General features: G+C 39.4%; 1 protein-coding gene across 1 annotated transcript; it reads left to right on the top strand.

Moving 5' to 3' along the window:
* On the top strand, positions 1 to 27,294 carry LOC306646488 (vomeronasal type-2 receptor 116-like; the record flags this gene model as incomplete). The annotated part of the gene is made up of 7 exons (XM_079115087.1): positions 1 to 287; positions 13,988 to 14,000; positions 17,450 to 17,728; positions 18,506 to 19,312; positions 20,935 to 21,162; positions 23,707 to 23,830; positions 26,366 to 27,294. 7 exons carry the CDS (start codon positions 1 to 3, stop codon positions 27,292 to 27,294), a joined length of 2,667 nt encoding a protein of 888 aa, XP_078971213.1.

The raw sequence follows: 27,294 nt of genomic DNA, 5'->3' as shown, positions 1-27,294 counted from the left end.
ATGATCCAGCTGCAGCTTCCCACCTCACACTCTGCCCAGGTCTTTGTCTCTGTTTGGGCAGAGCCGGGCATGGTGTTCTTCCTGAGTCTTCTCTTCCTGCTCCTGCAGCCTGTACACACAACACTGGTGAAAGTTAAGAATTGCTTAGGATATTTGAGGCCGACTGTCTTCAGAGATGGAGACCTGGTCCTGGGTGGGTTTTTCCCCCTTTACAACATGAACCAGGACTCAGAGATATCCCGGATATCATTTTTACTCCAACCAAAGACTGACGTGAGAGCCACCAGGTGAGTTTCTAGACTGTTGTGGGTGTATTAGGTGTGGTCATGATTTTGTGTAAGTGTATAGGCTTGTGTATGTGTGTGTGTGTGTGTGTGTGTGCGTGTGTGTTCCCCATAGGAGTTTTAAAAACTGTGCACAGTCATGACAGAATCATAGAACAGTGAATTCTGAGATCCTTTTCTTCTCTTTTTGGTTTTATTATGTGCATTATAATTACACATAATAGTGTGATTTATTTTGAGTATTCATAAATGCATACAATATGATTTTCTCCATTTCATTTGTCTTTTATATTTCTACAACCTTCCATTTTCATCTTCTGCTCTGTGCTATTTTTCGCTTCACCTTTTTATTGTGCACATAGTTGTACATAATGGTGGGATTCACTGTTATATTTTCACACCTGCACATGACACAGGAGTGTAATTTGGCCACTGTCTCTCTCCAGCACTTCCCTCACCTCCCCTGCTCTTGCCCCTTGGTCCCTTTTCTCCACTGATATCCCTTCCATTTTGATGAGATCTCCCCACATTTCTCTTCCTTTTTCCTGTTTAGCTTCCAAGAATGAAAAAAATATATGACCCTTTACCTCCAGAGTTTGTCTTATTTCACTTAATGTAAAGCTCTCAAGTTCTAACCATTTTCCCGTAATTGGTATAATTTCATTTTTCTCTATGGGTGAATAGAACTCCTTTGTGTCTATGAACCACATTATCTTTCTCCATTCATCCATTGATGGACAACTATGTTACCTCCACCATTCAGCTATTGTAAATTGTGCTCCTGTAATCATGTATATGCAGGTTCCTGTAGTAAGATGACTTTAATTCTTTAGAGTAAACACCAAGGAGTGGTATAGCGGGGTCATATGATGTCTCCATGACTAGTCTTTTGAGGATCCATACTGATTTCCATAGTGGTTGTACAATTTACAGTCCCATCAAGAGTGTAAAAGTGTTCCTTTGCTTCCACATCCCCTCCAACATTCATTTTTATTTATATTCTTGAGGACTGCCATTCTGACCAGTATGAGATGAAATCTCAACATAGATTTGATTTGCATGTCCATAATTGGTAATGATGTTAAACATTCATTCATGTATTTGTTGGCAGTTTGTATTTCATCTTTTGAGAGGTGCCTGCTTAATAAATTTGCACATTTATTAACTGGGTTATTTGTGGTGTTTTGGGGTAAAGCCTTTTGATTTCTTTATACATTGTAGATATTCTTCCTCTGTCAGGAGTGTAGCTAGCAAAGATGCTGCCCCATTCTGTAGGTTCTCACTATTGCTAAGCAGAATTTAATGTGATACCATCCCATTTATTCACTCTGGGCATTATTTCCTGAGCTTTAGGGGTCCTATTGAGAAAGTCATTGTGCCTCTATGTGGGTGTGTTGACCCTAGGTTTTCTTCTAGAAGTTGCATATTTTCTAATCCAATTCCTTGGTCTTTTATCCATTTCGAGTTGACTTTTGCACAGGGTGAGAAATAAGAGTCTAGTTTCCTCTTCTAAATATGGATAACCAGTTTTCCCAGCATCAGTCTTGTTAAAGACTGTCTTTTCTCCAGTGAATGTTTTCAGCATCATTGTCAGGGGTCAGGTGACTGTAGATGTGTCAGTTTGTCTCTGTACCTTCTATTCTCTATCATTGGACTACATATCTGCTTTTATGCCACTAAAATGTGCAGTTTTTGTGACTCTAGCTCTGCAGTATAATAAAGAAGTCAGGTATTGTGATGCCTCCAGCATTGCTCTTTTGGCTTAGAATTACTTTGAGTATTCTGGGTCTATTTTTCTCCTAAAAAAAGACTTTAAGACTTTTTATCTTGGTCTTTGAAGAAATTCATCAGTATTTCAATGGTGAGTTCATTGAAATCGTATGTTATGTTAGGTAGTATCTCATTTTAACAATACTAATTCTATCCATGAACAAGGAAGGCATTTCTATCTTCTTGTGTTTTCTTTAATTTCTTCTTTCAATGTTCTATAATTTCCATTGTGGAGATCTTTAATTTCTTAGTTTTATTCTTAAGTATATCACTTTTTTGAGACTTGTGAGTGTATACATTTTTAAGATATAGGATAGGATTCAGCATCTATTGAGACCACTTTTTCAGGCTGATCCCCTTGATCAAGTACTGGGGCCTTTGGAGAGAGTTGAATGTTTTCCAAAAGTTGATCTCATAGAATTGGAGAGTAGATTGGTGGGTATCAGAGGCTGAGTGAACAAGGACTGGTGAGGGGTGGGACAGGTGGATCAGTGGTTCTAAGTTATATTTAGACAAGCTCAATTGTCTGGGGTGCTATTCCACAGTAGGGTGGTTACAAACAATGATAATGAGCTATGTCCTTGAATACCTCAAAGGAAGGATTCTGCATGTTCTCAACTTGGAAAGAGAGAAACACTTGAATAGAAGTGTATACTGAACCTAAACACTAAATAATGTGTACATTCATGAAAACATCATGTGGTGCCTCATAAATATGTGCACTTTTTATGTTTGATCTGCCAGCTAAAACAATGTTTAATTTTAAACCTTTAAAAATATTTTCTTCATTTAAAAAATCAGAGCAAGAGGCTTAAAGATAAAAAGTATTGATTCATTCTTATTAATTTTTAATAATACAAAGATAAAAATTAAGAATGGAACAAATTCCAACAGTATAATTTCTCTATGATATGTAACCGATATCAAATTAGTTCTACATGAATTGAAAGAATATTTTTGTCAATTATTATTTTTTATTGTAAACAAATGGGTTGTTTGATTCATTCTGTTAATTTTTTTCCTCCCCAACTCCTCAAACCCCTCTTTTCCCTCTATATAATCATTCCTTCCTCCATTGTTCCCACCTCCTTCACCCTAACCCTAAACCTAACCCTAACACTAATGCTAACCCCTCTCACCCCCCATTATATGTCATCATCTGCTTATCAGCGAGATCATTCGTCCTTTGGTTTTTTGAGATTGGCTTATCTCACTTAGCATGATATTCTCCAATTTCATCCTTTTGCCTGCAAATGCCATAATTTTATCATTCTTTATGGTGGAATAATATTCCATTGTATATATATTCCACAGTTTCTTTATCCATTCATCAATTGAAGGGCATCTAGGTTGGTTCCACAATCTGGCTATTGTGAATTGAGCAGCTATGAACATTGATGTGGCTGTATCTCTGTAGTATGTTGATTTTAAGTCCTTTGGGTATAGGCTAAGGAGTGGGATAGTGGGGTCAAATGGTGGTTCCATTCCAAGCTTTCTGAGGAATCTCCATACTGCTTTCCAGAGTGGCTGCACTAATTTGCAACACCCCCAGCAATGTATGAGTGTACCTTTCTCCCCGCATCCTCGCCAACCCCTATTGATGCTTGTGTTCTTGATAATCGCCATTCTAATTGGGGTGAGATGGAATCTTAGAGTAGTTTTTTTTATTATTAATTTTTTTAAATTAAAAATCATAAATTTACATAGGGCAATGTTGTTTGATTCATTCTGTTATTTTTTCCCTCCCCCCCACCACTTCCACCCCTCTTTTCCCTCTATACAGTCCTTCCTTCCTCCATTCTTACCACCCTCCTTATCCCTAACCCTGAACCTAACATCGTTCTTGAGACTCTAGCCAGAGCAATTAGACAAACCAAAGAAATTAACGGGATACGAATTGGAAAAGAAGAACTCAAACTATCCTGTTCGCTGACATGATTATATATTTAGAGGAACCTGGAAATTCCACCAGAAAACTCTTAGAACTCATAAGTGAATTCAGTAAAGTAGCAGGTTAAAAGATCAACGCTCATAGATCCAACATTTTTATACATAAGTGATGAATCTTCAGAAAGAGAAATTAGGAAAACTACCCCATTCACAATAGCATCGAAAAAAAATAAAATACTTAGGGTAGTTTTGATTTGAATTTCTTCTTATTACTAGAGACATTGAACATTTATTCATATATCTGTTGATTGCTTGTAGATCTTCTTCTGTGAAGTGTCTGTTCATTTCCTTAGCCCATTTGTTGATTGGATTATTTGTATTCTTGGTGTAGAGTTTTTTGAGTTCTTTACATATTCTGGAAATTAGTGCTCTATCTGAAGTATGATTGGCAAAGATTTTCTCCCATTCTGTAGGCTCTCTCTTCACATTACTGGTAGCTTCCTTTGCTGAGGGAAAGGTATTCAGTTTGAATCTACACCAGTTGTTGATTCTTGCTTTTATTTCTTGTGCTATGGAAGTCCTGTTAAGGAAGTCTGATCCTAAGACATGTTGAAGATTTGGACCTACTTTTTCTTCTATAAGATGCAGGGTCTCTGGTCTGATTTCAAGGTCCTTGATCCATTGTGAGTTGAGTTTTGTGCAGGGTGAGAGATAGGGGTTTAATTTCATTCTGTTGCATATGGTTTTCCAGTTTTCCCAGCACCATTTGTTGAAGAGGCTATCTTTTCTCCATTGCATATTTTTGGCCCCTTTGTCTAGTATGAGAAAATTGTATTTATTTGGGTTTGTGTCCATCCTCTATTCTGTACCATTGATCTACCCGTCTATTTTGGTACCAATACCATGCTGTTTTTGTTACTATTGCTTCCTAGTAGAGTTGAAGATCTGGTATTGTGATACCCCCTGCTTCACTCTTTCTGCTAAGAATTGCTTTAGCTATTCTGGGTTTCTTATTCTTCCAGATGAATTTCATAATTGCTTGCTCTATTTCTGTAAGGCACGTCATTGGGATTTTAATTGGAGTTACATTGAATCTGTATAGCACTTTTGGTAGTATGGCCACTTTGACAATATTAATTCTGCCTATCCAAGAACATGGGAGATCTTTCCATCTTCTAAGGTTTTCTTTAATTTCTTTCTTTAGTGTTCTGTCGTTCTCATTGTAGAGGTCTTTCACCTCTTTTGTTAGATTGATTCCCAAGTATTTAATTTTTTTCGAGGCTATTGTGAATGGGGTAGTTTTCCTAATTTCTCTTTCTGAAGATTCATCACTTATGTATAAAAATGCGTTGGATTTATGGGCATTGATCCTGTAACCTGCTACTTTACTGAATTCACTTATGAGTTCTAAAAGTTTTCTGGTCGAATTTCCGGGTTCCTCTAAATATATAATCATGTCATCAGCGAACAGGGATAGTTTGAGTTCCTCTTTTCCAGTTCGTATCCCTTTAATTTCTTTGGTTTGTCTAATTGCTCTGGCTAGAGTTTCAAGGATGATGTTGAATAGAAGTGGTGAAAGAGGGCATCCCTGCCTTGTTCCAGTTTTTAGGGGGAATGCTTTCAGTTTTTCACCATTTAGAATGATATTAGCCATGGGCTTAGCATGGATGGCCTTTACAATGTTAAGGAATGTTCCCTGTATCCCTATTTTTTTCTAGTGTTTTGAGCATGAAGGGGTGCTGTATTTTATTAAATGCTTTTTCTGCATCTATCAAAATAATCGTGTGATTCTTGACTTTAAGCCTATTGATATGGTGAATGACATTTATTGATTTCCTGATGTTGAACCTACTTTGCATCCCTGGGATGAAACCCACTTGATCGTGGTGCAATATCTTTTTAATATGTTTTTGTATGCGATTTGCTAAAATTTTGTTGAGAATTTTTGCGTCGAAGTTCATTAAGGATATTGGTCTGAAATTTTCTTTCCTTGCTGAGTCTCTGTCTGGTTTAGGTATCAGGGTGATACTGGCTTCATAGAATGAGTTTGGGAGGGTTCCCTCCTCTTCTATTTTATGGAATACTTTGAAAAGTATTGGAATGAGCTCTTCTTTAAAGGTTTTGTAGAACTCGGCTGAGAATCTATATGGTCCCGGACTTTTCTTTATTGGTGGGCTTTTGATGACTTCTTCTATTTCATTTCTTGAAATTGGTCTATTTAAATTGTGTATGTCCTCCTCGTTCAATTTAGGCAATTCATATGTCTCTAGAAGCCTGTTGACGTCTTCAAAATTTTCTATTTTGTTGGAGTATAGATTTTCAAAATATCTTTTAATTATGTTTTGTATTTCAATCGTGTCTGTTGTAATATTTCCTTGTTCATTTCGAATTTTAGTGATTTGGGTTTTCTTTCATCTTCTCTGTTAGTGTGGCTAAGGGTTTATCAATTTTGTTTATTTTTTCGAAGAACCAACTATTTATTTTGTCAATTATTTGAATTGTTTCTTTTGTTTGAATTTCATTGATTTCAGCTCTGAGTTTAACTATTTCCTTTTTTCTACTGCTTTTGGTGTTGGTCTGTTCTTCTTTTTCTAGGGCTTTGTGCTGTAGTGTTGTCATTTATTTGTTGAGATTTCCTTCTTTTATTGAATGTGCTCCATGAAATAAATTTTCCTCTATGTACTGCTTTTTAGTGTTCCAGAGATTTTGATATGATGTGTCTTTGTTCTCATTTACCTTAAGAATTTTTAAATTTCCTTGCTAATATCTTCTGTTATCCATTTTTCATATAATAGCATATTGTTTAATCTCCAGGTGTTGGAGTTGTTACTGTTTTTTACTCTTTCATTTATTTCTAATTTCAATCCATTATGATCTGATAGAATACAAAGGTAGTATCTCTATCTTCTTGTATTTTCTAACATTACCTTTGTGGCATAATGTATGTTCTATTTTAGAGAAGGATCCATGTGCTGCTGAGAAGGAAGTGTATTCCCTCTTGGTGGATGGTATATTCTATAAATGTCTGTTAAGTCTAAATTATTGATTGTGTTATTGAGATCTATGGTTTCTTCTTTTACTTTTTTTCTGGAAGATCTGTCCAGTAGTGAGACAGGTGTGTTAAAATCATCTAGTATTATTGTGTTATGGTCTATTTGGTTTCTGAAATTGAGAAGAATTTGTTTGACATGCATGGATAAGCCACTATTTGGGACATAGATGTTTATGATTGTTATGTCTTGCTGATTTATGGTTCCCTTAAGCAGTATGAAATGACCTTCTTTATCCCTTCTGACTAACTTTGGCTTGAAGTCCACAATATCTGAAATGAGGATGGATACTCAGCTTTTTTCTGAGTCCATGTGCATGATATATTTTTCCCCATCCTTTCACCTTTAGTCTATAGATCCCTCTTTTTTGAGGTGAGCCTCTTGCAGGCAACATATTGTTGGATTTTTGTTTTTAATCCAATCTGCCAGTCTATGTCTTTAGATAGATGAGCTCAGGCCATTAATAATCAGGGTTATTATTGAGATATGATTTGTATTCCTGGTGATTTGGCTCATTTTTTTTAAAAAAAATTTTTGACACGACTTGGTTCCTCATTTATTTGACAATTCCTTTAGAATATTTCCTCTCTTTGCTGATTTGCTTCTTTGTTTTTCATCTCTTCCTCATGGAATATTTTGCTGAGAATGTTCTGTAATGCTGGCTTTCTTTTTGGAAATTCTTTTAGTTTTTGTTTATCATCGAATTATTTTATTTCATCGTCAAATCTGAAGGTAATTTTTTGGGGTATAAGATTCTTGGTTGGCATCCATTTTCTTTCAGGGCTTGGTAAATGTTGTTCCAGGCCCTTCTAGCTTTTAGGGTCTGGATTGAAAAATCTGCTGATATTCTTATTGGTTTCTCCCTGCGTGTAATTTGATTCTTTTCTCTTGTGGCCTTTAAAATTCTGTCTTTATTTTGTGTGTTAGATATTTTCATAATAATGTGCCTTGGTGTGGGTCTGTTGTAATTTTGTGTATTTGGAGTCCTGTAAGCCTCTTATATCTGGTTTTCCATTTCATTCTTCAGATTTTGGAAATTTTCTGACATTATTTCATTGAATAGATTGTTCATTCCTTTGGTTTTTTTCTCTGAGCCTTCCTCAATCCCAATAATTCTTAAATTTGGCCTTTTCATGATATCCCATAGTTCTTGTAGATTCTGTTCATGATTTCTTACCATCTTCTCTGTTTGTTCCACTTTGTTTTCAAGATTATATAATATTTTGTGTTCAATGTCTGAGGTTCTGTCTTCCAGGTGTTCTATCCTATTGGTTATACTTTCTATGGAGCTTTTTTTTTTTTTTTTTGGATCAGCAAGTTCTTCTTTATTCAGTGGAGACATTAATCAAACACCAACAAGTGGAGCAAGAAAAGGGTCTGAGTTTCATAAACCTCATTTAGGGTGGGGCAAAAAGGTAGTTATAAGGGTCAACTGATCCATTAGGGTGGGACAGGAGGGTAGGTAGGGAAGCTCCTAGGAGTTATTGTATTGGGATCAGCTGATCCATTAGGGTGGGGAGTCAAGGCCCAGTCTGGTGTGAGTTCTTTGGGTTCTCCCATTTTTCTGTTTTGCCTTCCCTCTGGCTGTCACCTGGGTCTTTAAATGACAAAAGTTCAAATCTAGTATGGACAAAGCATGTGCGGGAACAGCTGAATCTAGGGGGAAATGTCATGGGACCTATTTTCCATATACTTCACTACTTAACAGGAATGATTAAAAGAGATGATTATTTAAATATTATTTAAATAATGACAATTTTAGTCCAGCAACTATGAATTAAGCCAGGCATTTACTGCACCCACTACAGACTTAATCTTGTTTACATCACGCCAATCCGACCAAGTTGGCACTAGTATTACCATCTCCATTGTTTTAAAAAATTATTTTTATTGTAAACAAATGGGATACATGTTGTTTCTGTTTGTACATGGAGTAACAGCATACCATTTGCATATCCATACATTTACATAGAGTAATGTTGTTTGATTCATTCCGTTATTTTTTTCCTTCCCCCCACCCCTCCCACCTCTCTTTTCCCTCTATACAGTCTCTCCTTCCTCCATTCTTGCCCCCCTCCCACCCCTCATTACATCAGCTTATCAGAGATCATTTGTCTTTTGGATTTTTAAGATTGGCTTATCTTACTTAACATGATATTCTCCAATTTCATCCATTTGCCTGCAAATGCCATAATTTTATTATTCTTTATAGCTGAGTAATATTCCATTGTATATATATATACCGCAGTTTCTTTATCCATTCATCAATTGAAGGACATCTAGGTTTGTTCCATAGTCTGGCTATTGTGAATTGAGCAGCTATGAACATTGATGTGGCTGTATCTCTGTAGTATGCTGATTTTAAGTCCTTTGGGTATAGGCCGAGGAGTGCAAGAGCTGGGTCAAATAGTAGGTCCATTCCAAGTTTTCTAAGGAATCTCCACACTGCTTTCCAGAGTGGCTGCACAAATTTGCAGCCCCACCAGCAATGTATGAGTGTACCTTTTTCCCCACATCCTCTCCACCACCTATTGTTGCTTGTATTCTTGATAATTGCCATTCTAATTGGGGTGAGATGGAATCTTAGTGTAGTTTTGATTTGCATTTATCTTATTACTAAAGATGGTGAATATTTTTTCATATGTTTGTTGATTGCTTGTAGATCTTCTTCTGTGAAGTGTCTGTTCATTTCCTTAGCCCATTTGTTGATTGAGTTATTTCTATTCTTGGTATAGAGTTTTTTGAGTTCTTTATATATTCTGGAAATTAGTGCTCTATCTGAAGTATGAGTGGCAAAGATATTCTCCCACTCTGTAGGCTCTCTCTTCTCATTGCTGATAGTTTTCTTTGCGGAGAGAAAGCTTTTTAGTTTGAATCTATCCCAGGTATTGATTCTTGCTTTTATTTCTTGTGCTATGGGAGTCCTATTGAGGAAGTCTGATCCTAAGACGACATGTTGAAGATTTGGACCTACCTTTTCTTCTATAAGATGCAGGGTCTCTGGTCTGATTTCAAGGTCCTTGATCCATTGTGAGTTGAGTTTTGTGCAGGGTGAGAGATAGGGGTTTACTTTCATTGTGTTGTATATGGTTTTCCAGTTTTCCCAGCACCATTTGTTGAAGAGGCTATCTTTCCTCCATTGCATATTTTTGGCACCTTTGTCTAGTATGAGATAATTGAATTTATTTGTGTTTGTGTCCATGTCCTCCATTCTGTACCATTGATCTACCTGTCTATATTGGTGCCAATACCATGCTGTTTTTGTTACTATTGCTTTGTAGTATAGTTGAAGTTCTGGTATCGCCATACCCCCTGTTTCATTTTTCCTGGGAAGGATTGCTTTAGCTATTCTGGGTTTCTTATTCTTCCAGATGAATTTCATAATTGCTTGCTCTATTTCTGTAAGGTACGTCATTGGGATTTTAATTGGAATTGCATTGAATCTGTATAGCACTTTTGGTAGTATGGCCATTTTGACAATATTAATTCTGCCTATCCAAGAACATGGGAGATCTTTCCATCTTCTAAGTTCTTCCTCAATTTCTTTCTTCAGTGTTTTATAGTTTTCATTGTAGAGATCTTTTACCTCTTTTGTTAGATTGATGCCCTAGTATTTCACGTTTTTTGAAGCTATTGCAAATGGAGTTGTTTTCCTGATTTCCCTTTTAGCTGTTTCATCACTTGCGTATAAAAATGCTTTATATTTATGTGTGTTGATTTTATAGCCTGCTATTTTGCTGAATTCATTGATAAGATCTACATGTTTTCTGGAGGAGGTTTTTGGGCCCTCTAAGTATAGTTTCATGTCATCCCCAAACAGTGACTGCTTAATTTCCTCTTTTCCTATTCATATCTGTTTAATTTCTTTGGTCTGCCTAATTGCTCTGGCTAGAGTTTTGAGGACAATGTTGAATAGAAGTGGTGAAAGAGGATATCCCTGTCTTGTTCCCGATTTTAAAGGGAATGGTTTCAGGTTTTCTCCATTAAGAATGATGTTGGCCATGGGCTTAGGCATAAATAGCCTTTACAATGTTCAGGTATGTTCCTACTATCCCTATTTTTTCTAGTGTTTTGAGCATGAAGGGGTGTTGTATTTTGTCAAACACTTTTTCTGCATCAATTGAAATGACCATATGATTCTTTTCCTTAAGTCTATTGACATGATGGATTACGTTTATTGATTTATGGATGTTAAACCATCCTTGCATTCCAGGGATGAACCCCACTTGATCGTGGTGCACAATTTTCTTAATATGTTTTTGGATACAGTTTGCCAATATTTTGTTAAGGATCTTTGCATCTATATTCATCAAGGATATTGGTCTAAAATTTTCTTTCCCTGATGTGTCTTTTCTTGGTTTGGGTATCAGGGCAATAGTAGCTTCATAGAATGAGTTTGGTAGGGTACCCTCCTTTTCTACTTCCTGGAATACTTTGAGAAGTATTGGAATGGGTTCTTCTTTGAAGGTCTTGTAGAACTTGGCTGAGAATCCATCTGGTCCTGGGCTTTTCTTGGATGGTAGATTTGTAATGGCTTCTTCTATTTCATTGCTTGATATTGATCTGTTTAAATTGTGTATGTCCTCCTGGTTCAGTTTGGGAGGAGCATATGTCTCTAGAAATTTGTCAAAGTCTTCAGTAGTTTCTATTTTGTTGGAATACAGATTTTCAAAGTAGCTTCTCATGTTCTGTATCTCAGTGGTGTCTGTCATAATATTTCCTTTTGCATCATGTATTTTAGTAATTTGAGTCTTCTCTATCCTTCTCTGTGTTACTGTTGCTAAGGGTTTGTCTATTTTGTTTACTTTCTCAAAGAACCAACTTTTTGTTTTGTCAATTTTTTGAATACTTTCTTTTGTTTCAATTTCATTGATTTCAGCTCTAATTTTAATTATTTCCTGTCTTCTACTACTTTTGCTGTTATTCTGTTCTTCTTTTTCTAGGGCTTTGAGCTGTAATGTTAGGTCATTTAGTTGTTGACTTTTCATTCTTTTCTAGAATGTGCTCCATGCAATGAATTTTCCTCTTAGTAGCGCTTTCATAGTGTCCCAGAGATTTTGATATGTTGTATCATCATTCTCATTGACCTCTAAGAATTTTTTAATCTCCTCCCTGATGTTTTTTGTTATTCATGTTTCATTCAGTAGCATATTATTTAGTCTCCAGGTGTTGGAGTAATTTTCCTTTTTTATTTTGTCATTGATTTCTACTCTCAGTCCATTACAATCTGATAGAACAAAAGGCAGTATCTCTATTTTTGTAATTTCCTAAGGGCTGCTTTGTGGCAAAACACATGCTCTATTTTCGAGAAAGTTCCATGTGCTGCTGAGAAGAAAGTGTATCTGCTGGTTGATGAATGGAATATTCTGTATATGTCTATTAAGTCTAGGTTTATTGATTGTGTTATTGAGTTCTATGGTTTCTTTGGTGGATTTTGTTTGGAAGATCTATCTAGTGGTGACAGCGGTGCATTAAAGTCACCCAGAATTATTGTGTTGTGTTCCATGTGATTCCTGAAATTGAGAAGGATTTGTTTGATGTACAGGGATGCACCATTGTTTGGGGCATAAATATTTACTATCATTATGTCTTCCTGATTTTTGGTTCCCTTAAGCAGTATGAAATGTCCTTCTTTATCCCTCCTAACTTTGGCTTGAAGTCCACTTTATCTGATATAAGGATGGAAACCCCAGCTTTTTTACTGAGTCCATGTGCATGGTAGGTTTTTTCCCATCCTTTCACCTTTAGTCTGTGGATGTCTTTTTCTATGAGATGAGTCTCTTGCAGGCAGTATTGTTGGGCCTTTCTTTTTAATCCATTCTGCCAGTCTGTGTCTTTTGATTGATGAGTTTAGGCCATTAACGTTCAGGGTTATTATTGAGATATGATTTGTATTCCCAGTCATTTGACTTATTTTTGGTTTTTAAGTTGGCTTGGTTTCTCCTTTGAGTGGTTTTTCTCTAAGGTACTTCCTCCCTTTGGTGACCTCCATTGTTGATTTTCATTTCCTCCTCATGGAATATTTTGTTGAGAACATTCTGTAGTGCAGGCTTTCTATTTGTAAATTCTTTTAACTTTTGTTTATCATGGAAGGATTTTATTTCATCTTCAAATCTGAAGGTTAGTTTTGCTGGGTATAGGATTCTTGGTTGGCAACCATGTTCTTTCTGAGCTTGAAATATGTTGTTGCAGGCCCTTCTAGCTTTTAGAGTCTGGGTTGAGAAGTCTGCTGCTATCCATATTGGTCTCCCCCTATATGTAATTTGATGCTTTTCTCTCACGGCCTTCAAAATCCTATCTTTATTTTGAATGTTAGGTATTTTTATTATAATGTGCCTTGGTGTAGATCTGTTGTGATTCTGTGCATTTGGTGTTCTGTAAGCCTCTTATATTTGATTTTCCATTTCATTCTTTAGGTTTGGGAAATTTTCTGATATTATTTCATTGAATAGGTTGTTCATTTCTTTGGTTTGTATCTCTGTGCCTTCCTCAATCCCAATAATTCTTAAATTTGGTCTTTTCATGATGTCCCATAGTTCTTGGAGATTCTGTTCATGATTTCTTACCATCTTCTCTGTTTGAGCGAGTTTATTTTCAAGATTAAATATTTTGTCATCATTGTCTGAGTTTCTGTCTTCCAAGTGGTCTAGTCTGTTGGTAATGCTTTCCATTGATTTTTTTATTTGGTTTATAGTTTCCTTCATTTCAAGTATTTCCGTTTTTGTTTTGACACTCTCTATTTCTTTGTTGAAATGATCTTTTGCTTCCTGCAGGTGCTCTTTCAGCTTATTGGTATTATCATTCATTGCCTGCATTTGCTCTCTTATCTCATCCTTTGCTTCACGAATCATATTAATCATGTATAATCTGAAGTCCTTTTCTGACATTTCTTCTGACATACTGTTGTTGGATTCTACTACTACAGAATCTAGATTTGTTTGGATCATTTTCTTCCCTTGTTTTTTCATGTTGTTCATGTATCTTCACCTCTAGGTGCAGGTCTGGGGTATTGCAGTTTTCCCCCGATAGGCTTATAGTGGCCCTGTGCATTTCCAAAACCCTTTCTTTAAGGGGCGATCAATAGTAGCAGTGCCCAAATCAGACACTATGCAATCCTAGACCAAATAGCCCCTATGGGGACAATAACAAACTTGTCATAATAAACAAAATGAGTTCAAATATTATCTTCGGTAAAACAAACAAGTTTGCAATAAGGTCTGCAGTTCTAATGGAGGACAAAGAGGATGCAGAGGTGTGTTGAATGTGGCTGTTAATGGGATAATAAAAGAATATACAGAAGTTCTAGAAAATAGAAAGGGTGAGACTGTAATAAAAAAAATCGGATGTTAGCATGCAAAAAATGGAGAAAGAGACTCTGAGGGAACAGGTAAAAAATAGGAAAAGAGAGCAAGAAAAGTAGAGAAATAAAAACTTAATTTTTTTTAAAAGGAGAAAAAAAGAAAATCTACTGTATAACAGTCATATAGTAATGAAACCTCCCAGAGTTCAGTGGCCTGATGCATGAGAGGTACCTGACTATGAGCTTCAAACCTCCAGCAGGCATCGCAGGATGGAATTTGCCCCACCCAAAGATCGGAGGTATAGCTTCCAGGATTATCCAAGATGGCCGCTCTGGCTTTGAAATGCGTTGGCAAATGGGGAGCTGCAGCACAGGGGTGGACGTGGTCAGCTGGAGGTTCTGGAGATGGGTTGCAGTTGGTCCAGCAGGGGTCCTGTAGGTCTGGTGTGTTTGGTGTTGTTGTGGGATCCTGGAGGCCAGGTGCACTCAGTTGGTCTGGGGTCCTGGTGATAGGGCACAGTCAGTTGGTCTGGGGGTCCTGGCGGCAGGGAGCAGTCAGTCGATGTGAGGGCCCCAGAGGCAGGGAGTGATCAGTCGGGCTGATGGATCCTGGAGATGGGGCTCAGTCAGTCTGCACAGGGGTCCTACGGGGCCTGGCTGTTGTCTCAAAATGGCGGCAGCCACATGTAATCAAATCTGCACGTACTGTAACAGTGAACTTCCAGGCAACAGCAGGTAGCTGGGGCTCCACTGGCAGTTGGCGATCAGTTTCTATGGAGTTTTTAACTTGGTTTATTGTTTCCTTCATTTCAAGGATTTCTGTTTTTTTTTTTTTTTCAGTATCTCTAACTCTTTATTGAAATGATCTTTTGCTTCCCGTATTTGCTCTTTTAACTGTTGATTGGTGCGATCATTTAATGCCTGCATTTGCTCTTTCATCTCTTCCTACAATGCCTTCATTTGCTCTTTCATCTCCTCATTTGCTTCCCTGATTGTTTTAATTATGTACATTCTGAACTCCCTTTCTGACATTTCTTCTGCTGTGCTGTCATTGAGTTTTATTGATATAGTATCTAGGTTTGTTTGGGACATTTTCTTCCCTTGTTTTCTCATATTGGTCAGATATCGGTGGGACTCTGAGATATTGCAGATTTCCTCTTTGGCTTATAGTGTCCCTGTGGATTTCCAGTATATCACCTCCCAGCCTTCAGTGGCCTGAAGTCTTGGAGGAATGTGACAATGCAGTGCTTCTGAGGAAAGCTGCCCCTAGCCCGCTCCTGGGTCTAGGGCTGGGGGCTGGCTCTGTGCGGTAAAGCTCTTACTGGGTGCGTCTGGATGAGGAGCTGGCCAGAGGTAGCAGGGCTGCTTGGGGAAGTCTCTGGGTGCCCTGCCCTGGTCCCAGAAGCTGCCTGCAGGGTGGGACCCACTGCTGGTCCGGGGCTTGGAGGTTGGCTCTGTGCGTAAAAGCTTTCACTGAGCAGTCTGCTCCAAGAAGCTGGCTGAGAATCAAACCTGCTGCTGGAGGGAGCAGGCCTCTTGGGGAAGTCTCTGGCTGCCCTGCCCTGGTCCCAGAATCTGCCTGCAGGCCGGGGCCAGCCTCTGGGTCTGGGGCTTGGAGCTGGCTCTGTGTGGAAAGGTTCTCACTGGGTGGTCTGCTCAAAGAAGCCAGCTGTGGATTGAACCTTCCACTGGAGGGAGCAGGGCTGCTTGGGGAAGACTCTAGCTGCCCTGCCCTGCTTCGGGCAGCTGCCCCTATCCAGGCCTGCCACCTGGGCCAAGCTTCACCCAGTGGGAGAGACTCACCCCACAGCTCTATATTAGCCTGAGTCTCTCAATGCCTCCCCTTCTTCAATCCTGGGTTCTGGAGTGACGGGAGATGCAGTCACCTTCTAGTCCGCCATCTTGGATCCTCTTTGTGTCAATTATTTATAGAAAAAAATACTTGACCATATGTTTTAATGACAAAAAATTCCTCATCCTTAAGTAGCAATAATACAGAAAAAAATTATTGGAAAGAATGGGAAAACACATTGTAATTATAAAGAGAACATTGTCATTTGGGAACTGGTTAAAAATATTTCACCAATATTCAATTAAAGAATTCCTACAAAATAGCATGATAAAACAGTTCATGAAAATTCACAAAATTAAACCATAAGCAACCATGGATATGAACTAAAACACCAATAATGTAAAATATTAAGAATTCATAATTCATTAAATGAAGTTTTTAATATTTAAATAAGGTTGCAATTTAAGATAGAAGAACTAGATCAATTATAAACAAAGTAAAGGAAAGAAATTCATAAAGATTAAACAAAATATTAATTCTGTTAGAAAATAAGAAAGGCTATAATAAAATTCAACAACCAATATTTTTTGACTTAGAGAAAAGCTTCAAATGTTCAAACATAAAAGGAGAAAGGATTCTCTAAAGAGAAAGTAGAAATATTTCAAGTTGAGTATTCAGCTTGAAGAGTATAGAAATAAATTGGAAAATGTGAATCAAATATTTGCTTTCAAAGAAAATATAATCAAATAAAACAGTTGTGATAAAATGATGGAGTAGATTTCAGAAAGCATCCACTCAAAATGCCCCATGTGGAAGGGCTGTACAGGATGCTCCTCTCAAATGTTTAAAGAATTGGCAAATCAGGGTCTTTTTACCCTATTGGGGACATGTGGAGTCCATAAAGTGTATTGGTGTCTGCCTCTAACTAGTCTCAAGATCACAGGTTGGGAAGCCCCACAGACTTTACTAAAGTGTTTACAAAGGGGAGAGAGTGTGACCCTCACTCACGTCCCCAGAGGAGAGCACCTTACTCTCTTGTGCATGCACTGATGCACATCCCAATTATAGGACACTGAAAACCAAATCTGCTCAGTGGGTAGATTATGATCCATGTAAATGAAACCTCACCCACTCACAATGCCCTGCAAGCCTCTCAATTCACTTCCTGAGAGAGAAAGAATCACTCCAGTATCTTACAGGTGCTAGGAATCCTTCATCACACCAGCTCCATGTGAACGCGGGAGTCCTTCATAGAGGATTAGAGAGACTGATCCAGGTCTTGCATAGTGGAGAAGATGACTCAGAAATGCATGTTTGGATCACCTTCACTCCTTGTTCCCTTGTGTTTAGCTGACTTTGGAAGAACTACCAGTATGTGCTGGCTTTCTACTTTGCCATCCAGGAGGTCAACAAGGACTCTCACTTGCTCCCCAACCTGACCTTGGGTTTCCAGGTCTACAATGCCTTCTCCAGTGACCAGTTCACCTTGTGGAGCACTCTGCTTTGGCTGTCTGGAAAAATGGAGCCTCTCCCTAATTACAACTGCCAGAAACAGACCAAGTCTGCTGCTGTCATTGCAGGAACCACATCAGCATTCTCAGCTGAGATTGGAACACTTCTGGAGCTCTACAAGACCCCACAGGTAGGTGGGCTGTGAACTCTGCAGACTAATTGGGATCTCCTCCAATGACAGTCCCTCACATTGAATCAAAGGGAAATTCAGCTGCTGGCTGTCCATATCCCATGAGGATAAGACACACCCCAGGAAATTGTATAGGTTGCAAGACACCTCCATTTATCCCATCCCTTATTCCCACTACTTGAGTTGAGAAGCTCACAAGGGTCTTGCACATTGCCTTTAATGGGAGGTCACATGACCTTTCCTAAGGGAAATAAAGCTGAAAAGTTTGGTCATCCCTGTGCTCAGAAGGAGAGAACTGGGAAATATCTACAGCACTTGTTGGGATATGAGGTGTCCCATCAAAGCTCATGTGTGAGACAATGCAAGAAATTTTAGAGATTATATTACTGGGTTATAAGAGCCTTAACCTAATCAGTGTATCAATAAGCTGATAGATTAACTGGGTGGTGACAATAGGCAGCAATGTTGGTTTTCTCCACTATACTCTTCTGCCATGATGTCCTGCTTCATTGTGAACCCAGGAAATGGAGCCACCCTGCCATGGACTAAAACTTCTGAACCCATGAGTGTGCAAATAAACTTTTCCACCTCCCATTGTTTTTGTCAGGTATTTTGGTCACAGCAGAGAACAAGCTGACTGAAAGAGAACTCTTTCTCTTTTCTGAACAGTAATCCACTCATGATCCCTTTCCTAGAAAAGTCTAACATGCCCTGTACAAGAGGGAAACCCCAATTCCAATTGAACTCAGAATCATGACAATTATCTTTGCTCATTAGGTCTCATATGGACCTTTTGATCCCATGTTAAGTGATGAAGACCAGTTTCCATCACTCTATCAGATGGCCCCCAAGGACAGCTCTCTGGCCCATGGAATGGTCTCCCTACTGCTGCACTTTGGCTGGACCTGGGTGGCACTCTTTATATCTGATGATTTGAAGGGAGAGCAGTTCCTGAGGGATCTGAAAGCAGAGCTGGTAAAGAACGGTATCTGTGTGGCCTTAACAGAAAAGCTCCCTGACACTAAGACAATGTATGGACCCAGCGACATTGCCTTCATGAGTAGGATCAGAGTCTCCTCTGCAAATGTGCACATACTCCACGGTGAAGCAGGGACCCTCATCACCGTGGACCTCGCAGCAGAATTCTTCTTAACCACAGGAAAGGTGTGGATCATGGCAGCAAAATGGGATATCGTCACGTCGGAAATGAACCACATGCTGCACTCTTTCCATGGAAGCTTCTCATTCTCACCTCACAAGGGGGCGATCCCTGGCTTCCAACATTTTCTCAAGACAGTTGACCCTTCCCACTATCCAGAAGATTTTTACTTCCCAAAATTGTGGTTGCACCTTTTTCATTGTTCACCTGCTGGGTCACTATGTGGAAAAATTTCTAATTGTCCTGAAAATACATCCTTCGAGATTGTTTCAGGAGTGATTGACATGTTGACCATGTCTGACTCCAGCTACTTCATCTATAATGCTGTGTATGCACTGGCCCATGTCCTCCATAACATGCTTATTCAGAAATCTGAAATGGGATCTTCAGAAGACACTGATCAGCCTAGGCTTCTTCCCTGGCAGGTAAAACTCAGCCAGTACCAGGTCATGCACTGGAAACTTACAGCATCTATGATTATTAATGCTCAAGTGTCCTTTGGTCATGTTTTCTCTTATGATCAACAGAATTAGGAAAAATGGACAACAGATTTTTTTTTCATACTGAATATATTACAGATAACTGTCATATACAGATAATTAGATATATACAAATACTTATCATCTGTATCAGGAAAAATCACTAAAGAAGGCAGTGGCTTCCTACGATTGAATAAAGTATCACATCAAAATACTTTTTCATGTAAGATAAAGTTATATAAAGTACCCAAGCACAGTCCATGACAAAACAGGGCAAAAATTAATAAAATCTATACATTTCCTTTGTGTGCAAACAAGCATAGAGAATATTGACATAGTGGCCACCTTTGGCAGCAGCTGTTCCACCTAAAATACTAAATATGTAGTGCCTAAGTCCTCTGGGTGAAAAGGGACATGGTTCCAACATAGCATCCTGAACTGACTCTGGAGAATGAATCGGCTTTAGATATCACTATTCTCCAAAACTGGTAACAAGATTGTGGGCAGGGCCTGTGGTTCTACTTTTAGATGGCATGCCACCAATGATGTCTGTCACCTCAGGATATCTCCCTAGGTCATATATGGTTTTTGTTTAATTTCCATCTGACTTGTCTGAATTAAAACCCATTCATGGAACACATTTATGAGCTCTTCTTCTCATGTACAAGGGACAAAATGTTTAAGGATATTTATCAAGTAAGCCAATTAAATTTCATTTTCATTTCAGATGTGGTTAAATACATGCATGTCAAACATTATGTCATCAAGTTTAATTTGCCATCTATTGTCTATTTTTACTAACAATATTTGATATGCCATATTGAGTTCATTTAGATGCAATTCTATGAAAACTCGGTGACTTTAACAAGATAAATTCAATGACATAATTGTGGATTATTTAGAATGGTTTGACTCTACATAACTGACGACTTAAAGTATAGTTGTTTAAAGAACAAGGGTTAGTTATCTTCCCCAACACAGAGTTTCAATGTTAGCATACTCTATTAAAAATAATTAGAATTTGGAGTTTCAATTTTTCTATTTTCGAGCAAAGGACACAACCTGCAATATTATGAGATGATGACATTTTCCCAAAAATATCTGAGGAATAGAGTGAAAATAACTCATATGTCATGCTTTCTTAACCTTTGTTGAAGTAAAATTGATACAAAAAGCAATGCCCATATTTAATGTAAACACAATCATGATTTTTGAGCATACACTCATGTTACCATTACCAATAGCAAACCCATGTCCATTGTGACCTTTTCAGTGTGCAAGAATTGACTCCTATGAAGCCCTAAACAGTTTGATTGTTCAGGGTTGCAAGAGGCCATGCCAAGGCCACGCTGGGGACATCTTCCTAGAATTGTTCTGACTGAATTCTTCCACTCCACCATAGTTTTCCCACTTGAAATCCATGAGGTGGTGGCCACCCAAACAGGACTGAGTCACTAACAAAGACTCCAGAATGGAGGGTGGTGTAAGAAAAGGAGTGCGTGCTACATGTGGCTTTCCATCTTTCATTCGAATGTGCTCCTCATGTCCAAATTCTGCCTCTCCCACAGCTGCATCTGTTCCTGAAGAAAATCCAGTTTACAAACAGCGCTGGGGACCACATCTCCCTAGACAAGAAGAGCAATCAGATGCCCCACTATGATATCCACAATGCTGTGAATTTCCCTGCAGGGCTTGGGCTGCTGGTTAAAGTAGGAGAGTTTGTCTCCAAGAGTCCACTTGGTCAAGGCTTGGTCATCATAGAAGAGATGATAGAATGGCCCATTGGGTTCACAGAGGTATGATCCATTTCAGTATTGTGTATGAGGGAGGGATCTAGAATGGAGTTCTGAGGTGAGACTAGATGTGACCCTTTAACTCAGCACGAAATTCACCTTTCCCAACTCAACTTCTAATATGTGGTCTTGCTTTTGCATATTTTAAGCTGAAATTGACATGAAGAAAAGTTCACAAAAGCCATTATTTTTTGTTTGTGTATGTTAGCTTCAGCAACAATTGAAAGAATGAAATGAACCGAGTTAATGCATGGAGATAAAGAGATAACAATGGAGATGAATAAATACCAAATATGTCCCTCCACACATCCTGAAGCCTTTTATTAAATAAGGTCCAGATTTATTATGCTTTTATGCCCTATGAATATGAGTAAATTATGGACTCACATCTTTGTGGAGACCATTCCCATCGTCCTTTTGTATTTTAGACCACTCAACCTTCAGCCTTTTTTCTACTCAGCAACCCTATGAATTGGAGAAATTTTATAACATGTTTTGACATTGGGATATACCTACAGTGTTCTAGGAGATTTATGTAACACTCATGATTCCCACCCCATTGCATTGTTAATTGTTAGCAGTGGTGTCCAGGTGGGCATGGTGGTGCAGGCCCATGATCTCAGTTACTTGGGAAGTAGAGGCAGAAGGATCACAACAAGTTCAAGACCAGTGTGAGCATCTCTGCAAGACCCCATAACAAAATATAAAATTAAAAATGATCTAGGAATAGAGCTCCATTTTATTACACTTGCCTAGAATGCATGAGACCCTGGCTTCAATCCCCATTACTGAAAAAATAAAAACAAACAAACAAACAAACAAGCAATTCATGCCTGGGTTGTGATACCTACAGCAGAACAAACCCAAGCCATGGTGTGTAACGCCCTCTCATTACTTCTCTCCTGACCTTGCTCTTTTCAGGAGTTACTCTCAACAGCTTACCTGCTTTGCTTTATTGGTTCATTTTTATCATATGTAATTGTTGGGAGAAATCCTAGTTCTTGACTGGCAGCAGTGAACGTTTCATATGTGTAAACTTGTAGGGAGGAGTATTTGGCTGTGGCTACCTAGGAAAGTATACAACTGCCCCAAATTGACTCTGTGTTATCAAGGGAGTTCATACAGGAACCTGGTGCTCTGAACCCATGTGACACATTGTGATTGGGCAAGAAACCTATAAAATGTATAGCTGTTCCTGCAATAAATGAGCTTCCAGGCTGCTCACCACAAGCATGCCTCTACCCATCTCCTGGAGTCTGGTTCTTGACTCCGTGGCCTTACCCTGCCTATGAACTAGCCCAGCACAAGGGAAACTACACATAATACTGGGCTTCATGATGCCATCTTCATCCATGCCCATAAAATAATTCATCAGAATAATTCCACAGTGCTCCCCTTTCCCCTACATCTCCCACCTCCTTCTTCCTTCCTCCACTCTATGATTTCCATACTGTTGTCATAATTATTTATTATTATTTTAACTACTGCATTCTAATTCCACATGAATACTGGGTTCATTGTGGTATATTCATACATGGACAGAATTCATTCCCAGTACATCTTCCTGAAGATCAGTGCTGTTGAGATGGTGTCCACCTGAGATTTCCCTGTACATTCCATACCCACTGCCCCCTCCCTGTCCATCCCCTTTCTCTTCTCTATAGCTCACCCTTCTGCTTTTGTGAGATTCTTTTTTATTCTCTCTCTCTTTCCCCTTATCACACATGAAAGGGAACTTTCAACCCTTGACTTCTTGACTCTGTGTTATTTCCTTTAGCATAATGTTCTCCACTTCCATCCATTTACCAACAAATGACATAATTTCATTCAATATCGTGACTGAGTAAAACTCCATCATGTACATCTACCACATTTATCTTTGTGTTTTTAATGTTCACCAGGGCTGATTCCATAATGAACTATTGTAAATTGTGCTGCTACAACCATTCACTTTAGTGGTCTTTTTCATAAATCCTGAGGGGTGGAGTAGGTGGGTTCTATTACTGGGTTTTGAGGAATCTCTGCCCTAACATCCACAGTGGTAGCACTAATAGGCAACTTCCCCAACAATACACACATATACCATTTACTCCACATGAATTCCATTAATTAATTTATGTGTGTTCTTGATGCTTGCCAGTCTAACTGAAGTGAGAAGAAATCTCAGTATCATTTTGATTTTCAAGAATGAAGGTGTGGTACAAATATTGTTTGGCATATAAGCTCTTGGAATCATCACCACATAGAAGCTTGCATCCCAGAGCTGTGCAGGAAGAGGTTAAACACAAAGGGAGAAAAGTCTGGGGTGTGACTGGTGATGCAGGAAAAAAAATGACCAGGAACCTTGGGAATATTTGGCAAAACCAAGTCAAGATAGCAAATGTAATCCAGGTCAAGAAGGTGAGGCCCTGTCAACGTGGTGGGAGCTGGAGGAGGATGTGCTGAGGACTACCTACCCATACCGAGATCTTTTTGGAGGGACATGGACAGCCATCAAAGTTGCTGACAATGTGCAGGATCATGACCAGTGCTTCTCTTTCCCCTCAGACTCCTCGATCTGTGTGCAGCCAGGGCTGTGGTTTAGGATTCTGGAAAGTCCCCCAGGAAGGAAGGCCTGTCTGCTGCTTTGCTTGTGTGTTTTGCCCAGAGGGACACATTTCCAACCAGACAGGTAAAAGATGTAGAAGGAACCTATGGTCACTTTGCCTCCTAACCATTCCAAGGAGAGAGGAAACCAAGGCTCTGGGCCTCACCCTGGACAACAAAGCACCCTACTTTCCATCCTCCCCTCGCTCACTGTCACTCTTCCCATTTTAGCATCACTGCTGCTACCCTATTAGGTGACAGCTCTTGTCAGCACTGCTCTTCCTGTTAGACACCCCTGCAGAGCTGACTCCAGAGGCCCCTGACCTTGACAGTCAGTGCTGGTGAGATGGTGTCCACCTGAGATTTCTCAGGGCACCAGGCAGAGTCTGCCCATGCATGGAAGAGGTCGAACACCCAGAGCTCCCTGGGGGTGCACTGAGGTCTTGAACCCAACACTGTTGCCACCAAATGATAAGTATATAGAGTGTCATGGAAATATTCTCTTCTATTTTGTGCCATGTCATGAATTTTGTGCTGAGTGCACATTCTTGATATGAATATAGCTATAATGTCAGATTATCTGACATAGTACAAGAAAGGAAGAAGTGAAAATATAAAGTCACATCATCCTAACAAGACACAATCTGGTATATGTAATGATAAATTCTATACGCATTACCAATTTCAGGAATTCATGTCAAAATTAAATATGTCATGGAAAACAGAAAATGTAGACTTACTTTAAAATATTTCCATTTTTCAAGATATCAATAATACATATTATAATGACTTGAACCCCCACAAGCTTGTTCAATTGTAATCACCTTAGCAATGGGAATCATTGATTTCAACCACTTGGCAGAATCAATAGATGTCTTCAGATAAAAGTAAGGTAACCAAATCTCACTTTGAATTTTTCTATTTGAGATGCCAAAAAGTGTGTAAAATAAGAAAGAGACCAAAAGGCATGAAGGCTCCCTATCCATAATGCAACTCATACACACTTGTGTGTGCCACGCCTGTTTCTGAGGTAGATGCCAGGAACCCTGTTCACTATGACGAGGAACAAAAGTCTCAAGGAATGTGAAGAGCAATCACTATCAATTCTTAGTCTGGAATTCAAAATTGTTGCATGATTATTGCTTATAAAACCTAAAGAAGACTGTTAAGACAGGAACAGGGAAACTGGCGGCTGGTTCCACACATGAAACAAAATTGAAGTGCAGATGGGGCCATTAGTGAACCCATGGCAGAGGCTGCATCCCTGCTGGGAGAGCAGGTGTGAGCCGTGGCAGAGGGGACACAGGGCTCCTGGGTCAGGATGCCACACACCACCCCTCAAGGAGGGTACCCAGTCACACTGTCTGCTTTAAATGAATGGAAAGGCTTAAAGAAATGCCCTGTTCTTCAGTAACTGCATTACCATATCAATTAATATAAAAACAATAGCATAGCAGCAATATATTTTCATTCAAAATTCCAATATTTCCATCAATCTCTTTTCATTATTGTTTTTACACATGCAAAGACTTTTTAAATTCTCATAGATACATATAGGCTACTTACTTTACACCTTTGGTCTCAGAGAAAAACAGGAAACTAACCAAGGGAGGAGTCTATTTCAAGCATGCGTGTACTACTAATCACAGTTGGTATCCGATGAATGGGAATAGCGTATGATGGGTAAATAAATGAATATCAAAAGGTCAAATAAGTATCAACTTTTAAAATTCTGTGATTTTCCAAAGTAAATTTAAAAACATTCAAGGTTAAGCTTTTCTCCAATCGCATTTCCTATTACAGTGCTCATCATACCCCTGGAAGATTTGAATTTTTCCTGTGCGAGTCCCACAAGAATGAATTAAACCCTAAGTGGGCAAGGCCTACTCTGTACATTGCACATGCTGCTTCACTACCAAGTCACGGGTTTGCCTGAATCCTTTCCTTGATTCTCGTCTGAACTACAAGTAACTGATCACTTCAATTACAGCTGTCACACTCATAAGGCTTTCAGTTAGCAAATCATATTTGAAAAGTGGCTTCTAGGAAACCAAGTAAAAGGGAATCTCATCCACACTGAGCACCATGGGACTCAGCACACACACTCCTAAACCTGAAAGGATTCTAGGGGAGGAGGGAGAAGTGAGAAAATTGAACAAAAATATTCACAGAAAAAGATGATTTCCAAAAAGAAAATTTATAAAAAGTACCACAAGAAATTATGGTAGTTACCGAGGTAGGATGCACCAGAAATGTTTCCACATTCACCTCTTCATCTGGGTGCGACTAGGAGCTCATTCGTGGATGATTAGTAAATATAACTGTGGCAACACAGGGTTCAATGGCAGGTAGACTCTGGGCAGGGAGAGAAAGTTGGAAGAATGCAGGTTGTGAGAATCACACCCAGTCACTGGTCGAGGGGCTGCAGACCACAACTTCAGAGGGTCCCATTGTAGTGGGATTGCTCCGCCTTGAGTGCATTCTCTGAGTCAGGAACGGAGGATCTTCTCCATCAAGCATGTGTACTCACAGTGATATTGCAAAAATAACCATTTCCTTTAACACGTTAAATGTGAGGAATTTGTGAAAAAGAAATACTGAAACATTGCCTTTTCCACAGATGCAGCACAGTGTGTCCCCTGCCCCACACACGAGTACCCTAACAGTGAGAGGACTCGCTGCCTCCCCAAGGTGGTGACCTTCCTGGCTTATCAAGATCCCCTGGGCATGGCACTGGCCTGCACAGCTCTCTGCCTCTCTGCACTCACAGCTGCTGTTCTTGGGGTCTTCGTGAGGCACCAACACACTCCCATAGTCAAGGCCAACAACCGGGCTCTCAGCTACATCCTGCTCATCTCCCTCACCTTCTGTTTCCTCTGCTCCCTGCTCTTCATTGGCCGTCCCAATACAGCCACCTGCACCCTGCAGCCAATAGCATTTGGGCTGGTGTTCACTGTGGCTGTTTCCACTGTCTTGGCCAAAACTGTCACTGTGATCCTGGCCTTCAAGGTCACTGCCCCAGGGAGAAGGATGAGGCGGTTGCTGGTGTCAGGGGCACCTAACTTCATCATTCCCAGCTGCTCCCTGATCCAGCTGACTCTCTGTGGAGTCTGGCTGGGCACCTCTCCTCCCTTTGTGGACTCAGACACACACTCTGAACATGGCCACATCATCATCACCTGCAACAAGGGCTCGGTCACTGCCTTCTACTGTGGCCTGGGATACCTGGGCTCCCTGGCCCTGGGGACCTTCATGGTGGCCTTTCTGGCCAGGAACCTACCTGATACCTTCAATGAAGCCAAGTTCCTGACCTTCAGCATGCTGGTGTTCTGCAGTGTGTGGCTCACCTTCCTCCCTGTGCACCACAGCACCAAGGGCAAGGTCATGGTGGTCGTGGAGGTCTTCTCCATCCTGGCCTCCAGTGCTGGCCTCCTGGGCTGCATCTTTGCCCCTAAGTGCTACATTCTTCTCACAAGACCTGAGGAGAACTGCTTGAAAGTATTGAAAGACAGAAGAAGTTCTATGGGAAACAGGCATTTTGACAGATAG

The sequence above is a fragment of the Sciurus vulgaris genome (genome assembly GCF_902686455.1).
Source record: "Sciurus vulgaris genome assembly, chromosome: 16".
Classification (NCBI taxonomy): domain Eukaryota; kingdom Metazoa; phylum Chordata; class Mammalia; order Rodentia; family Sciuridae; genus Sciurus; species Sciurus vulgaris.
Note: the sequence above shows the minus strand (reverse complement) of the source record. Positions and strands in the feature narration are given on the sequence as shown.